General features: G+C 55.8%; 7 protein-coding genes across 7 annotated transcripts; 3 read left to right on the forward strand and 4 right to left on the reverse strand.

Moving 5' to 3' along the window:
- Nucleotides 1-77: 77 nt before the first annotated feature.
- On the reverse strand, nucleotides 78-2,114 carry BDY17DRAFT_142581 (major facilitator superfamily domain-containing protein). The gene is made up of 8 exons (XM_033729525.1): nucleotides 1,829-2,114; nucleotides 1,558-1,771; nucleotides 1,436-1,501; nucleotides 1,023-1,381; nucleotides 774-972; nucleotides 610-721; nucleotides 503-551; nucleotides 78-440 (listed from the first exon to the last, which is right to left on the reverse strand). Exons 1-8 carry the CDS (start codon nucleotides 2,011-2,013, stop codon nucleotides 134-136), a joined length of 1,491 nt encoding a protein of 496 aa, XP_033589732.1. The 5' UTR covers nucleotides 2,014-2,114; the 3' UTR covers nucleotides 78-133.
- Nucleotides 2,115-3,679: 1,565 nt separating this feature from the next.
- Nucleotides 3,680-4,554, forward strand: BDY17DRAFT_142613 (uncharacterized protein). Its single transcript, XM_033729527.1, has one exon. It carries the CDS (start codon nucleotides 3,827-3,829, stop codon nucleotides 4,364-4,366), a length of 540 nt encoding a protein of 179 aa, XP_033589733.1. The 5' UTR covers nucleotides 3,680-3,826; the 3' UTR covers nucleotides 4,367-4,554.
- Nucleotides 4,555-5,101: 547 nt separating this feature from the next.
- On the reverse strand, nucleotides 5,102-5,936 carry BDY17DRAFT_142608 (uncharacterized protein). Its single transcript, XM_033729526.1, has one exon. It carries the CDS (start codon nucleotides 5,734-5,736, stop codon nucleotides 5,269-5,271), a length of 468 nt encoding a protein of 155 aa, XP_033589734.1. The 5' UTR covers nucleotides 5,737-5,936; the 3' UTR covers nucleotides 5,102-5,268.
- Nucleotides 5,937-6,421: 485 nt separating this feature from the next.
- On the forward strand, nucleotides 6,422-8,540 carry BDY17DRAFT_280054 (histidine phosphatase superfamily). Its single transcript, XM_033732035.1, has 3 exons — nucleotides 6,422-6,961; nucleotides 7,025-7,421; nucleotides 7,482-8,540. Exons 1-3 carry the CDS (start codon nucleotides 6,557-6,559, stop codon nucleotides 8,369-8,371), a joined length of 1,692 nt encoding a protein of 563 aa, XP_033589735.1. The 5' UTR covers nucleotides 6,422-6,556; the 3' UTR covers nucleotides 8,372-8,540.
- Nucleotides 8,541-9,486, reverse strand: BDY17DRAFT_296932 (small nuclear ribonucleoprotein F). The gene is made up of 4 exons (XM_033733517.1): nucleotides 9,380-9,486; nucleotides 9,280-9,317; nucleotides 9,052-9,207; nucleotides 8,541-8,950 (listed from the first exon to the last, which is right to left on the reverse strand). Exons 1-4 carry the CDS (start codon nucleotides 9,383-9,385, stop codon nucleotides 8,884-8,886), a joined length of 267 nt encoding a protein of 88 aa, XP_033589736.1. The 5' UTR covers nucleotides 9,386-9,486; the 3' UTR covers nucleotides 8,541-8,883.
- Nucleotides 9,487-9,666: 180 nt separating this feature from the next.
- BDY17DRAFT_142652 (uncharacterized protein) lies at nucleotides 9,667-12,018 on the reverse strand. Its single transcript, XM_033729528.1, has 3 exons — nucleotides 11,300-12,018; nucleotides 10,011-11,239; nucleotides 9,667-9,951 (listed from the first exon to the last, which is right to left on the reverse strand). Exons 1-3 carry the CDS (start codon nucleotides 11,751-11,753, stop codon nucleotides 9,760-9,762), a joined length of 1,875 nt encoding a protein of 624 aa, XP_033589737.1. The 5' UTR covers nucleotides 11,754-12,018; the 3' UTR covers nucleotides 9,667-9,759.
- Nucleotides 12,019-12,049: 31 nt separating this feature from the next.
- On the forward strand, nucleotides 12,050-13,010 carry BDY17DRAFT_142682 (uncharacterized protein). Its single transcript, XM_033729529.1, has one exon. The coding sequence runs from the start codon at nucleotides 12,345-12,347 to the stop codon at nucleotides 12,933-12,935; it is 591 nt and encodes a 196-aa protein (XP_033589738.1). The 5' UTR covers nucleotides 12,050-12,344; the 3' UTR covers nucleotides 12,936-13,010.
- The last annotated feature ends 319 nt before the right edge of the window (nucleotides 13,011-13,329 follow it).

Raw genomic sequence — 13,329 nt, forward strand, 5'->3', positions numbered from 1 at the left:
GATCTGCCTTGCGTTGGGTAGATGAGACTGTAAACAGTGAGTATACTGAGTATCCACCAACTCCGGCCCTCATTCTTAATCAAAAACTCTCATCAAAACGATCCGTGCAGTGGAGTCCACATCCCCAGGATATCTACTCCTCAAGCTTAAAAGCACTATGCTTGATATTCTGCTCCAACGACTCGCCAAAGTCGCCACTGAACCCATTCGCCTCCAAGTACGCGCGGAACTTGACGTCCTCGCTCTCGAGCTCGCGGTCGCGGTTGGGAATCAGCGTCCAGGCGATGATGCCGCCGACGGCGGCGAAGGCGGCGCCGATGAGGAAGACGGCTTGGATGCCTTCGAAGTCGTTACTGAAGGAGTTTTGGATGGGCGCGAAGACTTGCGTGCCGATTGCTGCGCCCGCTTTGCCGACTGCTGCTGCTAGGCCGAGGAAGTGGCTGCGTCGTTGTTAGGTTGAGTTGTGGAGGCTGAGGTGGGGTTGGGGGTGGTAATGACTTACCCTCGAACGGGGGTGGGGAAGGACTCGGCACCGCAGAGGAAGGTGGCGACTGTGGGTGGTGTCAGCGTTTGGGTCCTTTTCATGGAGGTTTGGTGTAGTTGACTCACCACCGGGACCCATTTCGCCGAATGAATTGAAGAATCCGTAGAGCACGATGAACAGGGGGAACACGGTGAGGATGGGCTTGAGCGCGCCTCCGATGATGAAGCCAAGGATCGCCTGTCGAAAGTCAGTGACGTGCTAAATGCAGGGCATAGGCTGCACAACTTACCCAGCAGGCAAATCCCAAGGTCATGGTCTGTTTGCGCCCAATCTTGTCCATGAGGAACCCGCCGACGATGCAGCCGGGCAGGTAGAAGCAGTTCACCGCCGTGCCCAGTCCAATGTTCTGGATCAACGATCCCTCGGGGTTCAATTTGCTGATGATCGTGGAGGAGAAGATGCCGAAGGGGTAGGTCACAAAGTCATACCTGTCGTGGTCAGTCCATTGATGTGTGGGTGTTGTCTGAGGTTGACCTACATGAACCACGCAAGGGAGCAGCCGAGCATTGGCTTCCAGTAGCGTCTGATCACCAGCCCGTAGGGGATCTTCCTCTTCATGGCATGCTTGCGGTATTGAGTAGAGTCAATCATGCGCATCCGGAAGAAGAAGAGCGTGACGGGGAGAACAAGGCCGAGTCCGAAGCAGATGCGCCAAACGCCCACCGAGGTGTGGTCGTTGTAGGCGGCGAGCACGATGAGGACCACGACGCCGGCGATGACGAAGCCAGAGTCGATCGAGAAGTCGGTGGCGATGGCAACGAGAATGCCGCGGCGTTTGCGTACCTTGAGGTTCTCATCACTGGCTTCTGCCGAACCGGTGCCGCTTGTGGGGTATTCCTGTGTGCCGATCAGTTCACTTGTCAATGTGAAGGGTTGCGGTCGCCAACTCACTCCACCAGCACCGAAGCCGGCAATGCCACGACCGACAATCATCATCCAGAACAAGCCGAGCTCAGACTGTACGCGGTTAGCCCTCTCACCTTTGTCTCCCCGGGGAGAGCACGTCGACTTACATAACCCGACGAAGCAGTTGCAATAACAATTCCCAGCACAAGGAAGGCAGTCGCGAAAATAACACCAGTACGTCGGCCAATCTTGTCAATGAGGAAGCCGAAGAACAACATGCCAAAGATCTCTCCGATCAAGTAGCTATTCGACAGTCGGGTTCCGATCTCGCTGGTGAAGCCTTCCTTGTACAATTTCTTGAAGAGCGGCTCCATGTAGCCACTAACCTGGGCATTAGAGGCCTCCTCGATCTTCTGTAAAGTGGCATCCTGCACTTACATGACCTGGGCATTGTATCCATCGCTGAAGAGCGCTAGGCCGGAGACGATGACAGTAATGGTGCCGGAGATCTTCTTGACCTTCTGCAAAGCGACATCCTGTACGTATCCAATCTCATCCGAAGGCGGCGCGGAAGAGGTGTGGACGACGGTGTCGCCAGTGGCTTTCTTGTCGTCGATATCCATTGCTCAACACTGGACTGGGAAGAACGATGATTGACAAGTGAGAGGGATTGAAGAAACGGCTTCTCGAGCGGTCCTTATGTACCTGGATGATCACCTACCTCCAATCCAGACGCTATCTTCGGCGGCTTAAGGTTCTTTTCTAGCGAAAAACGTGGCAATGCCCCCGTCCTTGCAGATGCTGGGGTGGGCATGGGAATCGCAGATCAATGGCCAGTTGGATGGAAACGTGCGCTGTCCATGCCCATCTTTTGCGTACTGGAATTGCCTTCTCGGAGCGAAGTGCGAGATCTAGTCCGCAGCCACATGCTGGCGGCGAGGCTCGCGAGGCCACGGGAGTTATGGGAGGATCTGCAGCCGTCAGCCGGACGAGCCCACGTGTTGGATTGAAGAGCTGCGGTTTGTCGCGAGTGGAAGGGCGGCAACGCTTGTGCAGACCCTCCTTTTGACACTCCGCGGACAATGGCATCCAAGTGCAGGTAGGATATTGCTTGGCTGCCGCCACCTTTCGTATAACCGGGTTTCACACGGTGTGTTCGGAAAGAAGAACGCGATGGACGTCGTTCTTGAGGTGAATCCCCGGTCACGTGTAGCGTGGCACTAGCGCGTAAGTGGGGCAACGCGCTCCAGCCACCATCTCGGGCATTTCCCACGTCAACCTTGCCTGAATGCTTCTCTCTGCCACGACATCCTGGATATCTTAGATGTCCACAACTCCACCCTGACGCGCATCCTGTTTCGTTTCTTCACCTGATCCACTGATCAACCCACCAAGCCACCACTCCCACCGCCAAACATCGCGAACCCGGTCCTTCCAAGCCCCTCCGAGTCGCCGTCAACCGCATGCCTCTCACCACATCAACCACCCAAGCACATACCCTCCCCATAGTCCTCCGAACGCCCCATGTCCCACACGTCTCACGACGTGGTGGGAAGCAGTCTTCGCGACTGTCGCTCTTGCACGACTCCCTCGGTCGCTCTCCATCATCACGATCAGCACCCTAGCGAACCTCACAGCACGGTATATTCGCAGGTGCTCCGCGGTGGTGGGGAACAGCCGACAGGAGAAGTGTATTGGGTTGCATGCGGCTTGTTTCTGGAAACTTAACCCTAAGCAAATTCTCCTCGGTTGCATCGCGGTCTGGATACCTCTGCCTGTCTTGTCTTGCAAGCATGCAGGGTGGAAAGAAGCTGCTGGCTTCTCTGATTAGCGCTCTCCGAACTCTGCCGACGTCTCGGCTGCGACAGAGGGAAGAGGTGTCAAAAGGTTGCTGGAATATCCGGTGCTTCCAAGCAGACCTCCTCCTCGAAAGAGCAGCGAGGGATGTGGACGAGCGGTAATCGGGTGGCTTTATGCGTCTATTAGGGAAGACCTTCGTGGAAGGCGCGCGTCAAGGCCACCTGACTGGACTCTATGCTCTGATCATGTTATGGGCAGCTTTGAGTGGAACTCTGGCCGGTCTGGAGATGCCGGACGGTTTGGGCGAGAGATACTTTGTGTCGGGCTTTCTCCATTCTTGAGATTGTCTTGAGGATCTTCACGTGCTGCCCATGGATTCAACGGACTCTCTGTACGACTGGCTTGCGGTCTGTTATGCTGGCTTTGGGTTGCACGAAGCAAGAGCTTGCTTGAGGGTACAACATTAGCATCTTCAGTGGTGTCTGTCGCTGGTGTGAAGGCTTTGACCGACTGCTGAACTTGAAAAGACGATGAGAAGAACATGACAGTTTCTTGGTCTTCTGAGATCTTGGCCTACACACAGACTGCGCGGCTCGCTCTACCTCCATCATCGCTTCGATCGACCTCGTCAGAAGTATGCTTTGTAGTATCAAGCGTATAGCGAGGCGATCCAGCTTACACACAGAGGGGAGCTTGCCGTGCGGTCACAACGGGCATGTCATAGTTCCCGCCCCTCATTTATCTTGCCAATTCAGAAGTGTCGGTCATTGCTGGATCGCTGCGGCAGGTGTTGCGCTTTCTCGCTGCGCTTTTGCTTTCGACCATTGCACTCGGAGTCGGTACGCACTCAGGACCACTTGCCATCTGCGGATATTCATCGCCATGAACTCAGAAGGCAGCGAAGACGTCCTGTACACCTCTCACAAGCGCTACGCTGCATCAGCAGAAAGCCAAACCAAACCCCACCCCCCCTCTCTGACCCAGGCCTATCCTCATTGCCCGTGCCACAGCACCAGCTACTGGCACGGTTCGCACTTTCTGCAGTCTCCTGCAATGCGATTGTCCGATCAGCCGCGTCAATCATCTCCGACCATTGGAGCTCTTACGCTCACGAATGGCCGTCGATCGATGAGCGCCGAATCCAACACCAAAATGCCTGCGCTTCCTGCTTCATGACGGGGAAGGTCCAGCAGAGCAGCCTCACCTCACACGTGAGAAGGCAAGCGGTTTTTGTAGATGTACTTTGTCCGTTGGCTCAAAATTTGCCTCTCCATGCTCTTGCCTCATGCCTGCAAGGGTGCGAGGTCTGAGCGGCGAGATGGAAACTAAAGACTTGTCTCTGAGCGGGAGTGCTTTGCTACACATACAGAGGGCATGCGGAAGACGACTTCTCCGAGGACTGGATCGACTGGTGTAACGACCTGGTGCGAGTGGGTGGTATTGATGTTGGTTTGTGGAGAAGACGGTGGAGATTTCCAGGCTGGTATTGAGGCAGGTGGAAGACGGATGATTGAAGTCTATTGACAACGGTTCTTTGGAAGCTTCAAGTCGATGCTGAGAGCTGGAACATTGGTGGAAACAGGATTCGTGGTCCTGTTAAAGGCTATTCGAAGGGCGTGGAGTCGGCGGTCTCAAGTCGTGGCCATGATGTGCAACTCGTGTGAGCTGGGTGGATGGCAGCTGGCTCCTGCGGTGCTTGAAGGCGACTGGGGCAACATTTGCGAGTGGGTGGGACCTCTCTGAGTGCTCAAAGCTTTGGCTTGTCTGCTCCTTGCAACTGCCGGTCTGCTGAAAGGTGTTGTATGAGTCTGCTGCTCTCTGACCAGCTTCTGATAATGTTCTGTGGCCAGTGATGAGGATGAGACTGCTTGATATCCGTCCAATGCTGAATGCGGGCTGCGGAGACTGTGGAAGCGATCGAAGGGCCCCGGCGACGACGAGCAGTCGACAAGGGGCCGAATTGTGCCGCCTCTCAAGCCTGCAAAGGGGAGAGAGGTGGCAGACACATCTTTTTTATACGTCCTCCCCTCGCCATCCTCGTCATGATCACGGCTAACTACGCAACAGATGCATCTCCTCTACGTCCCGAGCGCGAAAGCGGCCGCGCCGATGACATATATGGCCCAGAAGGAGCCAATGTACCACAGGACAGAGCGAATATAACTCCCTTTCAGCGTGTCGGTTCTCAAATAATTAATCGTATACAACACGCGAATCACCAACCAGCCGCCAGCAAACTCATTCAATCCACGTGAGCTGGCACCAATCTGCCGCTCCGCCAGCAGGCCGGCAAAGATGGCGGCGCAGAAGAGCGGCATGTTCTCGAGGTGGTTGCGGTGGCATGATTCGGCGCGCTCCCAGGCAGCAAACTCTTTCGCGCCCAGCCGCTTCTTCACGCTCTCCGTGTAGCTGGAGGCTTTGGGGTTGCGGTTGTCGTGGCGGCTCAGGTTGCCTTTGGAGGCGAGAACAACGGCGTGGCCGTGAGGCCAGATGGCGAGGATCCAATAGAGGATGATGGAGAGGAGGGGGAAGTTGGGCGTGGCCATGGTGGTGGGAGTTTCTGCCTCCTTTGGACGGTGCCGGGGTGTTGGGTTTGTTGATGATGACTGTTTGGGTTCGAGTTCTTTTGGGAATGAGGTGTGGTGTCTCGCAGCGGAAGTGGTGCCGAGCTCGTGGCTTGACCGTGGATCGTGCACGATGTTCCAGCCTCTTGATTTCTCGTTTCCGGCCGATGCCGGGATGCGGGGAGTTGGGGATGTTACCCTGTCACGACATGCATTGACAGGTGGTGTCCGGTCTGTCTACTGGTTTACTGCGACGGTGACGGGTTTGCACGAGCGCATCGTCCTCCATCCATTGCCATAACTCATCGATCAATCCGGGCCATCAAAGCGACAGCAAGCAAGCACAAGCGAGACCAGCTCCGTCCAGCTCGAAGCTCGCGCAATGCCCCGCGCCCCGCTATCGTCACCCTTCCCACTACCCCTCCAAAAGCTTCAGGCCGCATGCAGACAAGCTCGACTGCACGTCTCACTCGACTCTTCCTCGAGCCGCTGCACCACGCCACGCCAGTGGTCCACCGACCAGGTTCCCTGGTTATAGACTTTCTGCATGACTGACGGGCGGACGGTGATGCTATCAGGTACCCGGTTGGTTTGACGCACGTGCTCGCGCAGGTGAGAGCTCTCTTGTCCTGTTTCTTTTATCTCCGACTCTTCCCTCGGTGTCCATGCTCTCTTCCTCCTCTCGTCGGGTTGTCTTTTTCTCGATGACTGTGTAGACCAGTCGGGCAGGTCCTGTTTCAATTGCACTCCTCCCTCGTCGCTAGCAAGTCGACAAAGTCCACCACCGCACCCCCCACACCCAATGGCTCCCCTCACCGCCCTAGCCGCCGTCCTCTGCCTCTCCATCCCCCACGTCTCCGCCCAACTCAACAACTCCTTCTACACCGTCTGGTCGAGCGTCGTCTTCACCCGCACCGGCGAGCGCACGCCCGCCGTCTTCAACCCCAACCCCACCGTCCTCACCGCCCTCGGCGCTCAGCAAGCCTACGCCGCCGGCTCCTACCTCCGCTCGCGCTACTTGGGCCAGTATACCGGCAATGGCGTCGGCACGGCGCCCATCTTCGGCTTGAACCCCGACTCTGTCAATATTGAGCAGGTGTATGTGGGCTCGCCGGATTATCAGTACACCGCTGCTACTGCCCAGGCGTTTTTGCAGGGCTTTTATCCTCCTTCTAATACCAGCACTACGCTCTCCAATGGCACGCAGGTTCGTTTGAAGCCCCTCCGGCATGTCTATACCGATTTGCTATTCTGACGTCCGTCTGTGCAGGTCGAAGGCCCACTGGGCGGCTACCAGTATCCCCTCATCCAGACCTACAGCTTCAACGACCCCGAATCCGTCTTCCTCAATGCTCAAATCAACTGTCCGGCGTTTGACTATGTAATCGAGACTTACGAGGGTTCACAAGCGTTGACCGATCTTGCGGATTCCACCGCCTCTATATACCAGGCCGTCGGTGAGGCATTGCTGCAAGGCATCGTCCCGAGCAATGTATGGAGCGCCTACGAAGCCTGGCCGATCTGGGATTATCTCAATTATCAGAACAACTACGATGTCAACGTCTCGGCCGTATTGAGCTCGAAGGCGTTCTCGGATCCGGCGACGGGGACGCCGTATCTCGATCTTCTTGGTTGGTATGCGAGTGAGCTGATCAATGGGTGGTATGGTGAGTCTGCAATCCTCTCCACTCTCCTTCATATCACACCCTGCTCACCGCTGCACCCAGGCAACCTCAACGCAATCAACAACGTCACCGATCAAGACTTCTCCGCAGCCATCGGCAGCGTCTCCACCATCGCCGGCAACTTCCTCGCCTCGCAGATCCTCGGCCAGCTGCAAGCAGCCGTGCAAACGCAAGGCCAAAGCTACAAACTCAACCTGCTCTTCGGCGACTTCCAGCCCCTCATGTCCCTCTTCGCCCTCACTAGCCTAAACACCTGGGACAGCAACTTCCTCGGCATCCCCGAATTCGCCTCGACGGCCGTCTTCGAGCTCTTCTCTTACACCGACGGCACAGGCGACGCCGCCTTCCCCTCCGACCTGAACGACCTGTTCGTCATGTTCTACTTCCAAAACGGCACCACCGGCCAATACCAAGCCTACCCCCTCTTCCAGCTCGGCCCGGACAGCACCTCCCTCTCCTGGCCGGACTTCGAAAACGAATTCTACTCCATCATCCCCGGCACGCCAGCAGACTGGTGCACCGAATGCGGCGCCTCAAGCCCCTTCTGCCCCTCCTCTACCCCTTCCTCCTCCACCTCCTCTCAAAAAATTAGTCCAGCAATCGCAGGCGTCATCGGCGCCCTCGTCGCCCTCGTCTTCGCCGCCCTGCTCTTCGCGGCTTTCATGCTCTTCGCGGGCGTCCGACTGCATCGCACCCATGGCCGCCCGAATGATGCGGGCGGGTACAAGGGGAGTCGCAAACTGGCGTCGGATACGGATCTCGTTATCCCCAAGGGCGGAGCGGTGGTGAGTGCCGAGGAGACGCCGGGGAGTCCGCCGCGCGGCGGGCATGAGAGGGTGGGTAGCTGGGAGTTGAAGCAGAAGAGTGAGGTGGTGGATGAGGTTCATGATTTGGCGTGGCAGAGGCCTGTGGTGCCTGTTGAGAGGGTGTGATGGTGGGTAGGTGGTCATGTTCTTCTTTTCTGGGGTTTTGGCGTTGTCGTCCTGCTTGGAGGGAGTGGAGGAGTATTACGATGCGGATACCCATTTACTTCGTACGACCTACGCGACTCGCGCAGTTTACTTTACGTGCGGAAATATAGAGATGACAGTGAAGTGATGAATGCAATTCTTTCGATTCGTGCTATCATATCAGTGTACTGGATGCTTTCGAACCTTTGACCCCGCCAATCGTGCAGATATCAAAGGAGCTCTGCGGTCATCCTTTTGGAGCAACCATCCCGACCGTTCGTAGGCACCGCAAGACGCAGGCCGCAGCCACCCCCTCTGACTCCACAGCACGCCGCTCCGTGCGGTGAATGATGCTGCTGTTCATATCCTTCCGCCTGGCCCAGAGCCCATTCCCAGCACTTGCCCACGAGAACCATCGCATTGGCGCGGCGTCGCTTTCCTGCTCGCTCCACCTCTTGATCACGGGTTGCTTTGTGATTATTCTCTCAGGAATCTCAACCCTCCATCCTCGTATCAACCGCCTTACCCCCCTTGCCCGAAATCCAGAGCACGTTATTACACCTAGTGATCCCCAGTCAGCACCACCAATTCCTCTCCCAAAGCGCCGTCGAGAAAGCCGGCCGGAAACGCCCACGCCCAAGCCCAAGTGTGAAGCAACTCACCGAATCAACACCTGCCCCAAACTCCCCGTGCTGCGCCCATTGACAAACTCCTCCGCGCCCGACAGCTGCACGTTCATGTAGCTGTCCACCGACACCAGCCGGCCCGTGTACTCTGTTTGGCCCCATTTTAGGCGGATGGTGACTTCTTCGTTGACGCTGCTGGAGTGTTAAGAGTGTGTTTCTTCTGGATGAAGGGAGGAAGGGGGTCGAGGTGGGCGAGAGACGTACAGGGATTGGAGCATTGGTCGGGGGTTGAGGGGGACGAACTGGTATCTTTGTTAGCTTTTGCGCGGTTGGTGGGAATGCAGGGGTGGTAGTTGTGACTTACAGACATGGCTATGAAGGGTGTTGGGAGGTAATGCGCGCGGTTGCGTGTTGTGGGAGAGGATGCGCCGAGATACGGAGAGGTGTTGGACAGAGGTAGTTGGATGTAGACGTGGAGTTCGCGGTTTGGCAAATTTCGAGTCTCGCGAGCGGGAATTCCCGGCGGTAGTTGCCTCATTCGGTTAGGGTACGGCTGCGTCACGTGAACGGCTGCTTCACCTCAATAATGAGCAGTTTTGTCCGACTACGATTGCCAGCGACGTTCGTTACACTCGGAGTACTGAGATTGCATAGAAATAAGATGATACATATGAAATACATGACTCATCATACAATGAAACAGGTACATCCAATTCGGTCTCCAGTCTCCGTTCCAGAACACATTCACTTGTCGAATCGCATTCCCTTCACTGGCTGAGAGACGAGGGCAGGATCGCCAAATGCAAGTTGTGTCTGTCCGTCTGACTTGTCGTCGACTAGAACACCGTACTTGAGGGAGACTTCGCCAGCTTCAGCAGCCAGTTCGCGGCCGGTCGAGTTCGAGTTGTATTCCGCCAGCAGAGGAGATCTGAATGCCTGTGGAGTGTGATGTCAGCCGGATTCTCTCATGTTCTGCGAGCGCAGGACTGTCCTACCTTTGCAATCTCGAGTGGGGACAGCGACACAGGCCTTCCCATCCTCCACCAGCCCCAGTATGTCAGTGCGACCACGGCAATACACGAAAGTTCGATGAGCGCCGCCCCAAGGAACCAGTAGTAGGTGGTGTGGTAGACGCTCACCATTCCCTGTACGGCTCCATTGATGACGGTGTGTGGAGATAGTCCGGGGTCCATGTAATAAGTGTTGTAGTAGGCCGCATCATTGCTCGAAGCAATCGCACCTCCCAGGTACACCATAAGCCTGTTCATTCTGTTCACCAAAAAGTCGAAGGGGTCGCTGTATGAGTTGAAATAAGGTGAAGGTATGGCAAATTGCTGGGACAGTAGTCCATCTAAGAAAGGCTCGAGTGTTCCCGAGAAGCTACTGTCCCGGTAGAAGCTGACCAGCGAATCCATCTCTGTCTTCATCGAACTCGATATGCCCGCAAGCGTTGAGGGGTGGCCACCAACCGTCTTTGACATCGAGTTGTCGACGGCGGTGTTATTAGCAAAGGCGACGAACCTCGGGTTTTGCAACGACTCCATCACAATCTGGTCGTTTTCGATGGATATGTCGTATGACCCAATGCCGGAGCGAAAAATGCATGTACGGTAATGCAGAGTTCCGGTGCCGTTGTCTTGGATGTCCCCAAAAGCCGCAAAGACGCTGATTGATTCTTGACCGTTGGCTACGAGCCTCGTGGCTGTGGCGAACGAGTCCGACTCCAGCGGAGGAGTGGATTGCTCCGCGACAGAACTTGTGTTGGGATAGATAATATGAAAGTCAACAGGGAGACTTCCGGTCTTACAGTCCACTGGAAACATTGCAGGTGCCTCGAGCTTGGCCAGGCATCTGCCTGGACAACCTCGTATAACACCACCCAGGGGCGAGTTATATCTCCATTGGTCCGTAGCGTGATAGAATGATGAGAGACCAAGGATGCCTTGCACTAAATTGGGTGCCGTGCCATTGGCGGTAATGATGGTCTCGTTGAACACCAACCCGTTGTATTTGGCCCTGCCAGCCTGCGTTGTTGTCACCCAACCGCCGGTAGCTGAGTGAGGGATCTCCGGAGTCATTGTAACATTGAGAGGCACCATGGCGGAGCTAGGAACGGGAATGACACCAGACGCACGCTGGATCAGCGGGCCATCGACCACAACGATTGTGGAGCAGATACAAGCAAATCCGAGTAAGCCCATGCGACGACCGGCCGTGATCGCTCCTGCGGGTCAAGAATTAGCAACAGCCGTGAAAATTCAGTCACCCTCGAACGAGACTTTACCTCGAAGCATAAAGCCTGAGCGCCAGGATGTTTCGAGACGAGCGAGAGTACTCCCCTTAGAAGCACTCCGCCACCAGGCAATGAACACGCCCTGTATAGCGGCATATCGCATCGACATGTTGGCGATGGCGGTGAAGATGGCGATGTAAGTCGATGGAGGAGTCTTCCAACCATCAACACTCTGCCCGTCAGAGCCCGCCAGAACCCCCAGGCATGCGACAACAGAGGCTGCGGCGAGTAACATAGCAACGATGCCGGAGAGTGGTCCGAAGTACAAGAACGATGTGCGCCATGTCCGGGCTTCGGGTCTGTCATCGGACCGTTCAGAGTCTGAATTGCCGTTTGGTTCTGTTGCTTGTAAGGTCTCTCCTTTCGTGTTCGCGAAGTCTTTCTCGTCATCGACGCTTCGATGAGTGGCACTGGCAGGAGCCTTGAGATCCGCGGCGGAATCCATTTCGGATTGAAAAGAAGGGTAAGCTTTGGGAGGGGATCTGAGCACAGCCTTGCGAGTCGAGTCGGATTTGATATAAACCCATCCTCAAGACCCTCAACCACCCCGCCTTACTCAAGAGGAAGCTAGGGCAGGCCTTGATGTACTGCCGAATAGAGCTGCGATCGCCGTACAGATGTCACGGTAGCCATCGAGGCTGGACCTTACCGCATGCAGGGTGGCAGAAGTCTGGTTGTATCAAAGCCTTACTCAGCCTTAGAAGCTAAGGTATACGGGGAAGTTACTGCCGCTTTACACCCCATGGCGCCTCATGTTCGTGTGTCTACAAAATACCGCAATGTGTAGACCGAGTATCGCGGCAGCGCGCGAATCTGCACGCCGCGTCAGTTGTATGGCCGTGCGCTCGCCATCGCCCTCCCCTTCTCACACACGTTCTCACCTATGTTCTGCAAACTCTCGAATTTTGCTCCGTGGTTAGGAGAGGGTGTTCGCACTCACGACCTGCAAGCTCTCGAATGCTACTCTGTGGTCACGAGGTGATGAGCGCCACGACCTGCTATCTCTCGAAGACCACTGCATGGCCGAAAGGTGGCAATGCACCATCATCTGCTCTCGCGCAGCGGATGCCGGTCCGCGAGCATCTGGCCGCCACTCGGTAAGCAGAATCTACCACGTATAGTAAGCAACATAGTTCAAAGCCAAGAAGATCAGGCCGCGAGCAGCACGGCGCGGAACGGAAGTAGACTTTGCACTTTGCCCTGCATGTCAACGGCATCTGCCATGTGGTTGCAATGGCGAGTCGTGGAGTCCATGATAGGACGATGCCCGCATCCCCGTCGAGCTCCCGCTCGAGGTGGTGTGCATTCGACTCGGTTCATCGAAGTCTATCGCCATCATGTAAGCAAGCATGGAGGCAGGGACCAGGAAACCCCGGTCTCGAACAAAGATCAAAAGGGGCAAAGAAGTTGCGGGGATCGAAGTGATGGTCCCCGGCAGTGCGAGACTTCGTTCGGAAGTTGCAATGAGGAGTTCGAAGGGCTTTCAAATCGTCGAGTCAGTACACATTGGGGGGGTCTCGAGGTACCGATTCCGAGTACCCGCTCGGCAAATCGCCTCAGCTCAAGTGAAAGCAAGTGCCGAACACGACCCTGGGGTAGAAGAAGGCGCTTTCTTGATCTGTGGTGACAATTCGATGTCCCTCTGCGGGCATCTTCGCCAGCTAAGTATGTGTGCTTCATTGCAGGAGGCCGAACATCTCGACTTCATGGAAAAGGGAGTGCAGTCGGAACAAAGTTGAAACAGCCGACCACGTGTATGGTGGCAAACCAACAACATCAGGTTGACAGACTTCTGACATAATAAGGTGGCAATCCATCCTTGGTGTCGATGAATTCCAGCGGATCGTCAGGCGTTTCAGCGCGGAGGCTATCAGTACCTACGGTATTACATGCGCGGTACATAGGTAGCTTTGCGAAATCACATACGCCATTCGTTGGATCCATCGAGTTGAAATTTGGGATTAGCACGTGAAGGAGATCACAATTAACAACAGATGTGCCGTCCTGTGACGCGACCATGG

Source organism: Neohortaea acidophila (assembly GCF_010093505.1).
Source record: "Neohortaea acidophila strain CBS 113389 unplaced genomic scaffold BDY17scaffold_5, whole genome shotgun sequence".
In the NCBI taxonomy this organism is placed as follows: Eukaryota; Fungi; Ascomycota; class Dothideomycetes; order Mycosphaerellales; family Teratosphaeriaceae; genus Neohortaea; species Neohortaea acidophila.

Bases quoted from the DNA above. Each gene is read 5' to 3' on its own strand.
- BDY17DRAFT_142682 (XM_033729529.1), top strand. From the start codon at position 12,345: ATGCACCATCATCTGCTCTCGCGCAGCGGATGCCGGTCCGCGAGCATC.
- BDY17DRAFT_142652 (XM_033729528.1), bottom strand. From the start codon at position 11,753: ATGGATTCCGCCGCGGATCTCAAGGCTCCTGCCAGTGCCACTCATCGA. The intron at 11,240-11,299 runs GTAAAGTCTCGT...CTTGACCCGCAG, and splicing joins CTCAGGCTTTATGCTTCGAG to GAGCGATCACGGCCGGTCGT. The intron at 9,952-10,010 runs GTAGGACAGTCC...CACACTCCACAG, and splicing joins CCCCACTCGAGATTGCAAAG to GCATTCAGATCTCCTCTGCT.
- BDY17DRAFT_142581 (XM_033729525.1), bottom strand. From the start codon at position 2,013: ATGGATATCGACGACAAGAAAGCCACTGGCGACACCGTCGTCCACACC. The intron at 1,772-1,828 runs GTAAGTGCAGGA...TGCCCAGGTTAG, and splicing joins GGATACAATGCCCAGGTCAT to TGGCTACATGGAGCCGCTCT. The intron at 1,382-1,435 runs GTGAGTTGGCGA...ATCGGCACACAG, and splicing joins CCGGCTTCGGTGCTGGTGGA to GAATACCCCACAAGCGGCAC.
- BDY17DRAFT_142608 (XM_033729526.1), bottom strand. From the start codon at position 5,736: ATGGCCACGCCCAACTTCCCCCTCCTCTCCATCATCCTCTATTGGATC.
- BDY17DRAFT_280054 (XM_033732035.1), top strand. From the start codon at position 6,557: ATGGCTCCCCTCACCGCCCTAGCCGCCGTCCTCTGCCTCTCCATCCCC. The intron at 6,962-7,024 runs GTTCGTTTGAAG...CCGTCTGTGCAG, and splicing joins CGCTCTCCAATGGCACGCAG to GTCGAAGGCCCACTGGGCGG. The intron at 7,422-7,481 runs GTGAGTCTGCAA...CGCTGCACCCAG, and splicing joins GCTGATCAATGGGTGGTATG to GCAACCTCAACGCAATCAAC.
- BDY17DRAFT_296932 (XM_033733517.1), bottom strand. The intron at 9,208-9,279 runs GTACGTCTCTCG...ACACTCCAGCAG, and splicing joins CGACCAATGCTCCAATCCCT to CGTCAACGAAGAAGTCACCA. The intron at 8,951-9,051 runs GTGAGTTGCTTC...GGGGATCACTAG, and splicing joins TTGGGGCAGGTGTTGATTCG to GTGTAATAACGTGCTCTGGA.
- BDY17DRAFT_142613 (XM_033729527.1), top strand. From the start codon at position 3,827: ATGCTTTGTAGTATCAAGCGTATAGCGAGGCGATCCAGCTTACACACA.